Genomic DNA, 12,431 nt, shown 5'->3' with positions numbered 1-12,431 from the left:
AATTCTTAATTGGTCAAATGTATCAAACGAGGTACAGGATACAATTGTATTAAGTTTCAAAAATAATTATGTTTGAAAAATTGGAAATACTTTTCGTTTTCTCCAGTCACATTTTGATTCCAACTTTCAAGCGATTCCAGGCTCCAACATGCAGGGCCGACAAAACCCGAATCGGGAGTTCAGCATCCCCAGCTTCACGTCCATATGCGGCGGTCGCCGCCTATGCGAGAAGTCCAAGATGCTGTACACCCGACCCAAGCCGGATGTGCTGCAGAGCATCCTGCAGTCGAAGGCCAACCCGGAGTACAAGTCGCGACGCCTGTGGTACGAGCTGAATATGCCGGAGTGCGCCAGCTCCCTGCTGGACGGAAAGATGAAGTCCGACCTGCCAGACAACATACTCTGCGCGAAGAAGGAGCAGAAGAAGCGCCAGAAGAAGCGGGAGAGCGGCGTGGTCAAAGCCAACTACATGACCATGCGCCTGGAGCGGGAGCACTTCCGGCGCAAGCTGGTGGATCTCATCCTCCACATGGACGACGACCAGGACCCCGAGCTGGCCGCCCAGTGCGCCGTGCCCTTTCCCGACCAGGAGGAGCGCGAGATCCTGCGATACTACTACTACATCAAGCACGGAATCGACACCATTCACGTGTCGCCGTTGAGCAAGAAGATCCTCAAGAGGTGCGTCCCATTGAACTCCTCCAAAAGTATCTGACTTATTTATGGCTGATTCCTATCCGCAGGATAACTGACCTTGTGCCGCCGCTGCTCTACAAGTGGCAGACGGCCCTCAACGAAAACATAGCCGAGGTCCGGGCGGACTACGTGTTCGCCATGAAGAAGGCCGTGGTGGACTTTGTCCTGCGGCACACGGTCCTCGATCGACTGACCAAGGAGGGAGTGGGTGGCAAGTTCGACACCGCCGAGCGGAGGGAGGTGCAGTCCATGACGAACTTTTGGCGGTATCGGTGAGTTATTACGGAGATTATTATGAGAGCTATTATAGCGACTTAGATTTTAACAGGGGGTCTGATTTTCATTAGAATAATAATAATAATATGTAGTTTTATTGTTCGAGTACTTTTCTTCCGTTAAAATGGATGAGTTACGCTATGCAGGCAACGTATAGAAAAGTTTGTAGGGCAGATTAGGTTTTTAACATTTTTCGTGAGCCCACAACAAAAATGCTTTTTCGATGAAAAAACAGCCTTAGTGCAGATAAAATCGGAACTTTTGTTAAGCTAAATGGATTTTGAGAGGCAAACAGAGAGAGGCCCTAATTGATATTGAAATGCATGCGTTGTTATGTTCGGCAAAGTTTAAACCAATGCAAGTGAAGGGCGAAATTAAAGTTAGAAGCTCCCGGCGCGTGGGAAATTCAAATTTTTAATTAAAATAAATTACACCCGCACCAAGTGCCAAGTAAATTGTGCGCATTGTAAAGAGGAGGCAGGCAGGCGGGCGGGCAAAAAATGGGTACACGAAAAAGTTGCCATAATTGAATGCGAGTGTTGTGTGTTGCGCGTTGTGTGTTGTGCGTTGTGTGTACTTCCCCGTAACCGGCAGCTTCGCATTTGGCACAAAAAGCGTGCAATTGACATGCAATTACACCCAACCAAACGAAAATTACAGCCGGGCCAGGATCACGCCCCCACATATGGACTTTTGTATTCACGGATGCCTTGGCTTTATTGCGGATTAAAAACCCGATGCGAATTTCGCGAAATGAATTGCTCTTTGAGTCGACCGCGCGCGAAATCTTATGAAAATAACTGACAAAGTTGCCCGGCAAAGGGGAAAAGGGGAAAAAAACGGTTGGAATGGCGTTAAGAAAATAAGGAAAATAACGAAAGTCGTGCGACATTATTAAAAGCTCCTTGCGATTGGGGGAAAACGCGAGAAATCGCTTTGCGGCGTGCCAAAAACTTTTTAACCGCACTTTTTCAACTACAATGCCGCGGAAATGGAAACGCGGAAGGGGCTGCGTGGTTGTGGGACGTGGAAATGGAAGCTCCAGAAAGTTAAGTCCTCCTGTGTATTGGTTTGACATTTGATGAGCAACAGCTCAGCTCAGGCAGCTGGAGGAGAATGGGGCCCAGAGACTCCGCTCGACAGAAATTGCAAAGAGGATATGCTTAAATTTGAATTGTACTTGTTTGGGGCACCAAAGGGGATGCGATTTCGGGGCCCATCATCTCGCATTGTGCGCTTATCAGCGATGGCTTTCTGTCTATTGTGGAGACATCCAGCAACTTGGGTTATCCGTTTGTCTGCTTGAAAGTGAACAATGGACCTATTAGCGGTCATGATTGATCTTCCATTTCAATTTATCGCGGAAGTTATCACTTTATAGTACGATGAACACTTTTTGCTGCAGTTGAAACACTTAAAAATGTTCTTGTTTAAAGCGTTTATTCACTAACAGAAGTGATGCAAGCATATTCATTGTTCCTTCTTCGTTACATCTCTCGTGCGACTCCAACCAACTTTTTTGGTTCCGATGTGGGTCAAAGGACCATCGATGTACAGGTCCGCGTGAGGTTTGCTAATTTATTGCCTTCGAGCATTCGGCATCATTAAGAAGGGGCCTCTGGATGCCTTTTGTGATTCGGTGGTTGGGTGGTTGCCCGCTGGCTGCTCCTTTGGGTGCTTCTGTGGGTGCTCCTGTGGCTGGGCGGTTGCGGTTCCCTGCACTGTTTAATGGGCTGTGACGGAATAGCTGGAGTGAAAAGTTTCCCTTGCTCTCGAGATAATTTGCATAAAAAGACGCTACTAACTGTGGTCGCCGTCGCCCCATCGCCTCATCGCCTCACCTCATCTCCATTCCCACTCCATCCAATTTATCCCGCAGCTACGACGAGAACCGCAACGTGCTGATGAAGACGCTCTTTTGCATACATCGAAGTGTGGCCAGCATCTTGGAGCTGTGGAGCATGAAATATAAGGACAAGTCCCTTATCGACAGCAAGGAGTTGGCCAAAGTCGAGAGCCCCTTTTCATTATTCACCTTTGTGGTAAGATTTTATTGGGACTATCCAGTAATTCATTTAACATGTATAAAACGGATTCCATGCTTATATATTATATATATCTGCGTATTTTGCTCCTTATCAGTATTTGTGTGGTTCCCACATCGACAATGGAAAGACTCTGCTGGAGGAGAGCTGGTATGGTGAGATCCACTCGTCCTTGCTGAAGGCCAGCAAACGAGGACAGTTGCCGGACATCCGGCGCTTTACTCTGGTTAAACGATTCTTTAACTGCGTGGCCGCTTTGATGACTCAGCAACTGGAGGACATTTGCATCAGGAGTCTGAAGGAGTACGCCGACTTTATATGCGATTATGGGGTGAGAACGGTGAATAGTGAATGAATCATAGAATAACACTATAAATACCCCATCTAGCACTCAAATCCTGGGTTCGAGATTTCCGTGATGCTGGCCGACGAGGACACGATCCAGTTCAATCCCAGCTTCTCAAAAGTGCAGAGTGAGCTGCTCCGTGTCATAGACTCGATCATGCTGAGTATTCAAATGCTGCCCCGCATCGAGAGCAAGCTGTATACCGACCTGATCGTGTCGAAGAAGATCTTCCTCACACCCACAGTGCCCGACAGCATCGTTCAGGAGACGAAGAACCGGATATGCGCCATGTTGGAGGAGCAGCGCATCGGTCCAGAGCTGCGACTGCAGGACTTCGATCCCTTCATCGATTTAATCAATGGGAGCGATGCGGAGCGGGTGGGGAACTTTATGGAAAGCGATGCCACCTTCGAACAGTATGCCGAGATGGTGTACGAGTACAAGGAGAAGGAGGATCGCATTGCCAGGGAGGTGTGGGCTGTCATCCGGATGGGCTTCTACGAGTTTCACAGGGACAAGTTCATCACTCACCTGGAAAGCTTGTGCAGGCAGTTGCAGCTGGACCTGCTGGCTAGGATGGTGACCGATCAGCAGGCGAGGATCAGTCGATTGGGCAAGGAGTACGATGCTATTGCCAAGAAGGCGTTGACTGTGCCCAAGGACACGGCGGAGTTGATGCAGCTGAAGGCCTATGTGGTCCATGCCGAAGAGAATCTAGTGCCGGAGATGGAGGCCAGACTGAAAGTGAATATGAGCGAGATTCTGTGGCTGATGGATCACACCTTGTATTCCCCCTTGGAGATCAAGAACAACAGTAACTCCTTCCAGTGGTATCTGAAGCTCCCGTCCATTTTCGAGCAACATCGTGCGATCATTGCCGAAAAGGTGATCGAGTACCAGGAGCTCCTCAAGAAGCGCATCGAGCTCTTCCGACGGGAGCTGCAAAACTACTACGAACAGGTGCAGACCTACGACACGTGGGGCGACATCAAGCAGCTTTCCAGGTACAAGAAGCGGGCTGGGGTGCTGGACCAGCGGTTAGTACAGGCCATGGAAACCATTGATCAAATTAACGAAGAGGAAACGTCCTACGGCTGGGATCTGTCCCAATATCCCATGAGGAAGAAGGCACATGACCAGCTCAAGCCGTATAAAACACTCTTCGATGCAGGACAGGACTTCATGGACAAGTGGGACCTGTGGATGCATTCGCAAGTGGGCTCCTTCGACCCCGATGAGATCGATGGCGACGTGTCCAACTTGTATCGCATCATCCAGAAGCTAGACAAACAGATGGGCGATCATCCCATTACGATGCAGCTAATCCAGGATGTCAAGGCCCAAATCGAAGCCTTCCGCGAGCACATGCCCATCATCAATACGCTGGGCAATCCGGGCATGAAGGCCCGTCATTGGGAGCTGGTCTCCGAGATTATTGGGTTCCCCATTAAGGTGTCGCCCGAACTGACGCTGGAGAAGATTATCGAGTACCAGCTGGACGAGTACGTGCCCAAGTTCGAGGCTATCTCGGAGAGCGCCACCAAGGAGAACAATCTGGAGCGGGCCATGGCCAAGATGGTCAACGAGTGGGAAGGCGTAGAGTTCTCCATTTCCCCGTACAGGTGAGTATTCTCCTTTCTCATTTCTCCGTTCTGTTTTGGGGGATATGGCCTATAATTGAAATGCCTCCCGCAGGGATTCCGGCACATTCAAGCTGGCTGCCGTGGATGACATCCAAATACTGCTGGACGATCAAATCATCAAGACGCAGACGATGAAGAGCTCCCCCTACATCAAACCCTTCGAGGCGGACATTATGTGAGTCAATCGACTTAGGTGTTAGGCTTTGACGTGTGCCAGGAAAGTTTATATGCGTTTTCAGAACTGGTAGAGCAAAGTTCCCTTTAAATCATTTTGCTATTTCTCGAAAACGGCTTCCCACTCATTTGTTTAGCACGCAGAGTAATAAGCATTCGTGTTATTCGTATTTTTCTTTACCTCTTTGTGGGGCCGTCAATGTCAGCGGCAGACAAGGCACACGTCGCTAATCCCTGTTGTCCTTTTGCAGCAAGTGGGAGGCCAAGCTCATGCTGCTCCAGGAGATCCTGGACGAGTGGCTGCGTGTGCAGGCCACCTGGATGTACCTGGAGCCCATCTTCAGCAGCCCTGACATACAGCAGCAGATGCCCGAGGAGGGCCGGCGGTTCAGTGCCGTGGATAAGGTGAGTTTGCCACAACCCACTCTCTTTTACATTGGCTTTAAGGCGGAGTGAGTAGTTCCTAAGTTCGTAAGATTATAATACTTAAACAACAACATTCCTTTCTTGCAGATATGGAAAGAACTAATGAAGCAAGTGGCGCAGGACCCCAAAGTCATGGTGGTGGTGCAAATCGACAAGATGAACGACAAGCTGAAGAAGGCGTACAGTCTGCTGGAGGTCATCCAGAAGGGTCTGAACGCCTACCTGGAGAAGAAGCGCCTCTATTTCCCGAGATTCTTCTTCCTCTCCAACGACGAGCTTTTGGAGATCCTATCGGAGACCAAGGATCCGACTCGTGTCCAGATACACTTGAAGAAATGTTTCGAAGGCATCGCCACGCTGAACTTCACCGAGGAGCTGGACGTGACTGCGATGCGATCCTCCGAGCGCGAGGAAGTCACCTTGGTGGATGTGATCTCGACCTCCAAGGCACGCGGCCAGGTGGAGAAGTGGCTGCTGGAGCTGGAGATCGATATGAAGAAGAGTGTTCACCACAAGGTGTCCGAAGCCTTCTACAGCTACTTGAAGATGTTGCGGCACATTTGGGTGCTGTCCTGGCCGGGCCAGTGCGTCCAGTCCATCTCGCTCACATACTGGACTCTGGAAATCACCGAGTGCTTCGAGAGCGAGGAGCCCAAGGAGAATCTGGCCAAGTATCTGCAGAAATGCGTCTTGCAGATCAACAAGATTGTGGACTTGGTGCGCGGTGACCTTAATACCCAGAATCGTATCACCTTAGGCGCCCTGGTGGTGCTGGATGTCCATGCTCGTGATGTCCTGGCCGAAATTGTGGCTAACCAAGTGGAAGACCTGCAAGATTTCCAGTGGCTGTGCCAGCTGCGGTACTATTGGGAGGATAATAATCTAGACACGAGGATGATAAACTGCTCCTTGCCGTATGGCTACGAATATCTGGGAAACACCACGCGGCTGGTGGTTACTCCGCTCACAGATCGTTGCTACCGTACCCTGTTCGCTGCCTTGAATCTGCATTTGGGTGGTGCTCCTGAAGGTCCTGCCGGCACTGGCAAAACCGAGACCACAAAGGATCTGGCCAAGGCTGTGGCCAAGCAGTGTGTGGTATTCAATTGCTCGGATGGATTGGATTACCTCGCTTTGGGTAAGTTCTTCAAGGGACTGGCTTCTTGCGGCGCGTGGTCCTGCTTTGATGAGTTCAACCGAATCGATCTGGAGGTGCTCTCGGTGGTGGCCCAGCAGATTCTGACCATTCAGCGTGGCATCAACTCGGGCAGTCCCACGTTGGTCTTCGAGGGAACCACTCTGACGCTGGATCCCACTTGTGCTGTGTTCATCACCATGAATCCTGGTTACGCCGGACGTTCTGAGTTGCCGGATAACCTCAAGGTAGGTCATTAAAACTTATCACTTTTATATAACGGAAATATTCTGGCATTCTAGGCCCTCTTCCGTTCGGTGGCGATGATGGTGCCGGACTATGCCCTGATCTCGGAGATCGAGCTGTACTCCTATGGCTTCCTGACCGCCAAACCACTGTCCGTCAAGATCGTGGCCACCTATCGTCTGTGCTCGGAGCAGTTGAGCACACAGTGTCACTACGATTACGGCATGAGAGCTGTGAAGTCGGTGCTAAAGGCAGCCGGTGCCCTGAAACTTCGCTATCGGGATGAGAACGAGGACATCCTGGTGTTGCGCTCCATCAAGGACGTGAATTTGCCCAAGTTCCTCAACCAGGACATTCCACTGTTCCAGGGCATCACCTCCGATCTGTTCCCTGGAACCGTTTTGCCGGAAGCGGACTACGTTCTATTCAACAAGTGCACCCAGCAGGCTTGCGAAAGGCAAAATAAGCAGTGCACTCCATTTGTGCTGGAGAAGGTGCAACAGGTGCGTAATGTAATGGGTATCCTTTGAAGTTCTCCCACTTATATCCGCGTTACTGAACTGGTTTCGATTTTGGAAAGTAACCATATTTCTCGTATCCTTTTTAGTTGTATGAGATGATAGTGGTGCGCCATGGTCTTATGTTGGTGGGCTATCCATTTGGGGGCAAGTCAACAACATATCGCGTCCTGGCGGATGCCTTAGAGTGTATGGAGAAAACGGTTCGTTAGTAGTTGCTATTTGGTTTTGGGAGATATTCACCATTTTATTTCTGTCACAAGGATGGGTCCGAAAACAAAGCTATTTACACGGTGATAAATCCAAAGGCCATTACCATGGGTCAGCTTTACGGCCAATTCGATGCAGTTTCCCACGAGTGGAGTGATGGAATCCTGGCGGTGAACTATCGCATCTTTGCCGTGTCAGATTCGCCGGATCGCAAGTGGCTGATTTTCGATGGACCAGTGGACGCGATTTGGATCGAAAACATGAATACCGTGCTGGATGACAATAAGAAGTTGTGTCTGATGTCCGGCGAGATTATCCAGCTATCGAATACCACGAACCTGGTGTTTGAACCCATGGACTTGGAGGTGGCCTCACCAGCCACGGTCTCTCGCTGTGGAATGATCTATCTGGAGCCCAGTTCGTTGGGCTGGGAGCCCTTGGTGGCCTCTTGGAAGAATACTCTGCCCCCGGCTTTCCACACGGTCAGCAAGCAACTGATATCGATGCTAATCTCTCGATTTTGTCCCATTCTCCTGTATATTCTGCGAAAGAGTCTAAAGGAAATAGCACCAACCTCGGATGCTAATCTGATGGTCAGCTTGATGAACTTCTTTGAGTGCTTTATAGATGACTTTCGGGACGAGAAGTATGTGGCTAATGTGTCCGACTTGGACTTTCGGGCCCAAACCGAGGGAATATTCCTTTTCTCTTGTATTTGGTCGCTGGGCGGTTCATTGGATGCGGACAGCAGGGAGAAGTTTAACATAATATTCAGGGCACTGATGGAGAAGACATTCCCACAAAGCCTATACGACACCTACGGAGTAACCGAGGATCTTTATGTGGAGACCTTGGCCAAGCCATTTATATTCCCCATTCCCAAACAAGGCTCAGTGTTCGATTATAGGTATATAAAGGAGGGAAAAGGCAAATGGAAACCATGGCAGGATGATGTCAACTCCGCTCCACCCATTCCGCGAGATATACCCGTCAATCAGATCATCATCCAGACCAACGAAAGTGTCCGCATCGGAGCTGTTTTAGACTTGCTAAATCGCCATGGAAAGCCCATCATGTTGGTGGGTCCAACCGGAACTGGCAAGAGTGTCTATGTGATCGATTACATGCTCAAGAAGATGGACTTGTCCGTTTACAAGCCCCTGCTGATCAGCTTCTCCGCCCAGACGTCCGCCAATCAAACCCAGGACATCATCATGTCTAAGCTGGACAAGCGTCGCAAGGGCGTCTTTGGTCCTCCTCTCAACAGCCGCTTTGTCATCTTCGTGGACGATGTCTCGATGCCGCTGAAGGAGAACTACGGAGCCCAGCCGCCTATTGAACTCCTGCGAATGATGCTCGATCACATGATGTGGTACGACCGCAAGAACATCGTGCCCATGAAGCTAATCGACCTGCAAATGATCGTGGCCATGGGACCTCCATCGACGGGAAACACGGTGACACCTCGTTTCCAGCGCTTCTTCAACGTGATATCCATTGATGACTTCAACAACGATATACTGAATACCATCTTCGGTAAGATTGTGCTGTGGCATCTGGACACGAGGTAAGACGTTTGACGATTATTGTCTGTCCGATTAATAATAAATTTCAGGCTTCGGTGTCCGAAGTACTCACCTTAAAGTACACTTGATAATCCATTTTCCCCAACCCAACCAACCCAGGGGCTTTTCCAAGGAGTTCGATCCTTGCATTGACGAGATCGTAGGCGCCACCCTGACCATTTACAATGACGCCAAACTGAATCTGCTCCCCACCCCGGCCAAGTCCCACTATCTCTTCAATCTGCGCGACTTCTCGAGGGTGATTCAGGGTGTCCTGCTGTCCGTTCCCGAGGCAACTGAAGATGTCAACTCCATGAGGCGACTGTGGGTGCACGAGGTGCTGAGGGTGTATGGGGATCGATTGGTTGAAGATGCCGATCGCAGCTGGCTGTTTGAGAATATCTGCAGCACGGTGAAGTCGTCCTTCAATACGGACCCCTCCCGCCTCTTCAGTCGTCTTGTGGAGAAGGACAAGTCCCTGCAGGAGTCCGATTTCCGTCAGTTGATCTACTGTGACTTTACCAACCCCAAGGCGGACACCAAGAACTATGTGGAGGTGCAGGACCTGGAGGAGTTGCGCCGCGTGGTGGAGGCCTATCTGGTGGAGTACAACAACATGTCGAAGAAGCCCATGAATCTGGTGCTTTTCCGCTTCGCCATCGAGCATTTGTCGCGCATATGCCGCATCATAAAGCAGCCGAGGAGTCATGCTCTACTCATCGGGGTTGGAGGCTCCGGGCGCCAGAGCTTGACTCGATTGGCTTCGCATATATGCGACTATGAGCTGTTCCAGGTGGAAATCACGCGATTGTATGGGCCGTACGAGTACCACGAGGACATCAAGGCGATCCTACGCAAAATTGGGGCATCCGAGATGCACGGCGTCTTCCTCTTTACGGACGTCCAGGTGGGGAACCGCAATTGGCAAATCCGACTGTGTCCTGGGCTCTCCTTGTTCTCGCTAACTCTTCTAGACTCTTTCAGATCAAAGACGAATCCTTCCTGGAGGACATTAGCAACTTACTGAACTCCGGCGAGGTGCCCAATCTCTTCTCCAATGAGGAGAAGATCGAGGTGCAGGAGAAGATGGCCCAAATCGACAAGCAGAGGGATAAGGCCGTACAGACGGATGGCAGTCCTGTGGCCCTGTTTAACTTTTTTGTCACGGTGGGGTCTTCTAGCAATCTCTTCATAGTTTATACAACAAATTTAAATCTGCATTCCCTTTTAATTCCATCCTTTGCTATTTAATCTTGGAGAACTGTTTTCAAAAAAGATTCAAGCTCCACAGATAAATAGTTGTTCCATTATGATCTCTGTTGTTGCTGATGCGAAAACTAACATAATATTGAGTAGCAATTCATTCATTTCCATAATAACTAACGCAGACTAATAAGTTACAATTTTCCTGCTAATACATGTTACCAATTCGGACTACAGACTTGTAAGGATCAACTACACATTGTGTTGGCCATGTCCCCCATTGGAGATGCGCTGCGGAACCGCATCCGCAAGTTCCCCTCGATCGTCAATTGCTGTACGATTGATTGGTTCCAGTCCTGGCCGGAGGATGCACTTTTGGCAGTCTCGACACGCTTCCTGGCCAGCGAGGATCTCACTGCTCTAGAGCGTCGCACAGCCATTGATATGTGCATGGAGTTCCACACCTCAACTCAAGAGCTTTCCGCAAAGTTTTTCTCAAGGCTGCATCGGTACAACTACGTGACCCCCACTTCGTATCTAGAGTTGATCCAGACCTTTAAGTCTCTGCTCGGCCAAAAGAGAAAGTGAGTGTGAATGTGGATACTAAATTCTATTCATATATTCGTTATTGCCGATCAATTATTCATGAGATTCATATTTGCTTTAGCAACATTACCACCAATCGGAATCGCTACTTGACCGGCATTTCCCAGCTGGACATAGCTGCCCAGCAAGTCGCTGTGATGCAGGAGCAGCTGATCGCCCTGGAGCCCAAACTGAAGGAAGCCTCAGAGATCGTGGCCGAGCAGGTGGCCAAGGTGACAGCCGACAGCAAGCTGGCGGAGGAGCAGCGGGAAATTGTGAAGCTCGATGAGAGTGCGGCCAAGGAGCAGGCGGCTGTGGCCCAAGAGATCAAGGACGAATGCGACGCCAAGCTGGGAGAAGCGCTGCCCATCCTGGAATCCGCTTTGGCCGCTCTAAATACTCTAACCACAGCGGATATAGCGGTGGTCAAGACCATGAAGAGTCCACCGATTGGTGTGAGGATCGTCATGGAGGCGGTGTGCATCCTGAAGGACGTCAAGCCCGACAAGGTGCCGAATCCGAGTGGCTTGGGCACTGTGGAGGATTACTGGGGACCCTCGAAGCGTGTACTGAGCGACATGAAGTTCCTGGACAGTCTGCTCAACTTCGACAAGGACAACATTCCGGTCGAGGTGATGAAGAAGTTGGCACAACGCATTCTCAGCAACGAGGCCTTTGATCCCGAAAAGATTAAGAGCGCGTCCACTGCTTGCGAAGGTCTGTGCCGCTGGGTTATTGCGCTGAGTAAGTACGATGTTGTGGCCAAGATTGTGGCGCCCAAGAAACTGGCTTTGGCCGAGGCCGAGGCCACCTACAATGCGGCCATGAAGACGCTCAACGAGAAACTGGCCATGCTGGCCAAGGTGGAGGCCAACCTGGCCGCCATCCAGAAGATTCTGGACGAGCAGCTGCGGCAATACGGGTGAGTCCAAGAGAGATCAATTGTGTGTTAACCCTATGGCATCCTTGTATCCTTGTAGCATTTTGCTGGCGGAGCACGAGGCTTGCACCAAGAAGCTACAGCGGGCACAGGAGCTCATCTCCGGCTTGGGAGGCGAGAGATCCCGATGGTCTGAGACGGCCAAGATGCTGCAGGCGAGCTTCAAGAGTGTAACCGGCGACGTGCTCATCTCCTCTGGCGTGGTCTCGTATCTGGGCCCCTTCACCATCGACTTTCGGTTGGATCAGATTCGCAAGTGGGTGACCAAGTGCCTCAATTTCGGCGTGACATGCACACCCGACTTTCAATTGGCGGTCGTCCTGGGAGAACCGGTCGAAATCCGATTCTGGAACATATGCGGCCTGCCCACGGATGCGTTCTCCATCGAGAGTGCCATTATGATGAAGTGAGTATAAACAGTTC

The 12,431-nt window shown here is 50.4% G+C and overlaps 1 protein-coding gene across 1 annotated transcript in view; it reads left to right on the top strand.

The window, feature by feature from the left end:
• The first annotated feature begins 123 nt into the window (after nucleotides 1-123).
• Nucleotides 124-12,431, top strand: part of LOC122615064 (dynein axonemal heavy chain 7) — a 24,615-nt gene continuing 12,307 nt past the window's right edge. The window contains exons 1-16 of the mRNA XM_043789917.1: nucleotides 124-681; nucleotides 744-968; nucleotides 2,852-3,014; nucleotides 3,115-3,348; nucleotides 3,406-4,985; nucleotides 5,059-5,181; nucleotides 5,432-5,585; nucleotides 5,694-6,989; nucleotides 7,044-7,490; nucleotides 7,595-7,708; nucleotides 7,769-9,282; nucleotides 9,401-10,187; nucleotides 10,265-10,447; nucleotides 10,721-11,067; nucleotides 11,151-11,990; nucleotides 12,049-12,414. Of these exons, the coding sequence (XP_043645852.1) occupies nucleotides 149-681; nucleotides 744-968; nucleotides 2,852-3,014; nucleotides 3,115-3,348; nucleotides 3,406-4,985; nucleotides 5,059-5,181; nucleotides 5,432-5,585; nucleotides 5,694-6,989; nucleotides 7,044-7,490; nucleotides 7,595-7,708; nucleotides 7,769-9,282; nucleotides 9,401-10,187; nucleotides 10,265-10,447; nucleotides 10,721-11,067; nucleotides 11,151-11,990; nucleotides 12,049-12,414 (8,906 nt within the window). The 5' untranslated portion in view covers nucleotides 124-148. The remainder of the gene's footprint in view (nucleotides 682-743; nucleotides 969-2,851; nucleotides 3,015-3,114; nucleotides 3,349-3,405; nucleotides 4,986-5,058; nucleotides 5,182-5,431; nucleotides 5,586-5,693; nucleotides 6,990-7,043; nucleotides 7,491-7,594; nucleotides 7,709-7,768; nucleotides 9,283-9,400; nucleotides 10,188-10,264; nucleotides 10,448-10,720; nucleotides 11,068-11,150; nucleotides 11,991-12,048; nucleotides 12,415-12,431) is intronic.

Source organism: Drosophila teissieri, chromosome 2R (genome assembly GCF_016746235.2).
Source record: "Drosophila teissieri strain GT53w chromosome 2R, Prin_Dtei_1.1, whole genome shotgun sequence".
Lineage (NCBI taxonomy): Eukaryota > Metazoa > Arthropoda > Insecta > Diptera > Drosophilidae > Drosophila > Drosophila teissieri.
This window is presented reverse-complemented; position numbering and strand designations above follow the sequence as displayed.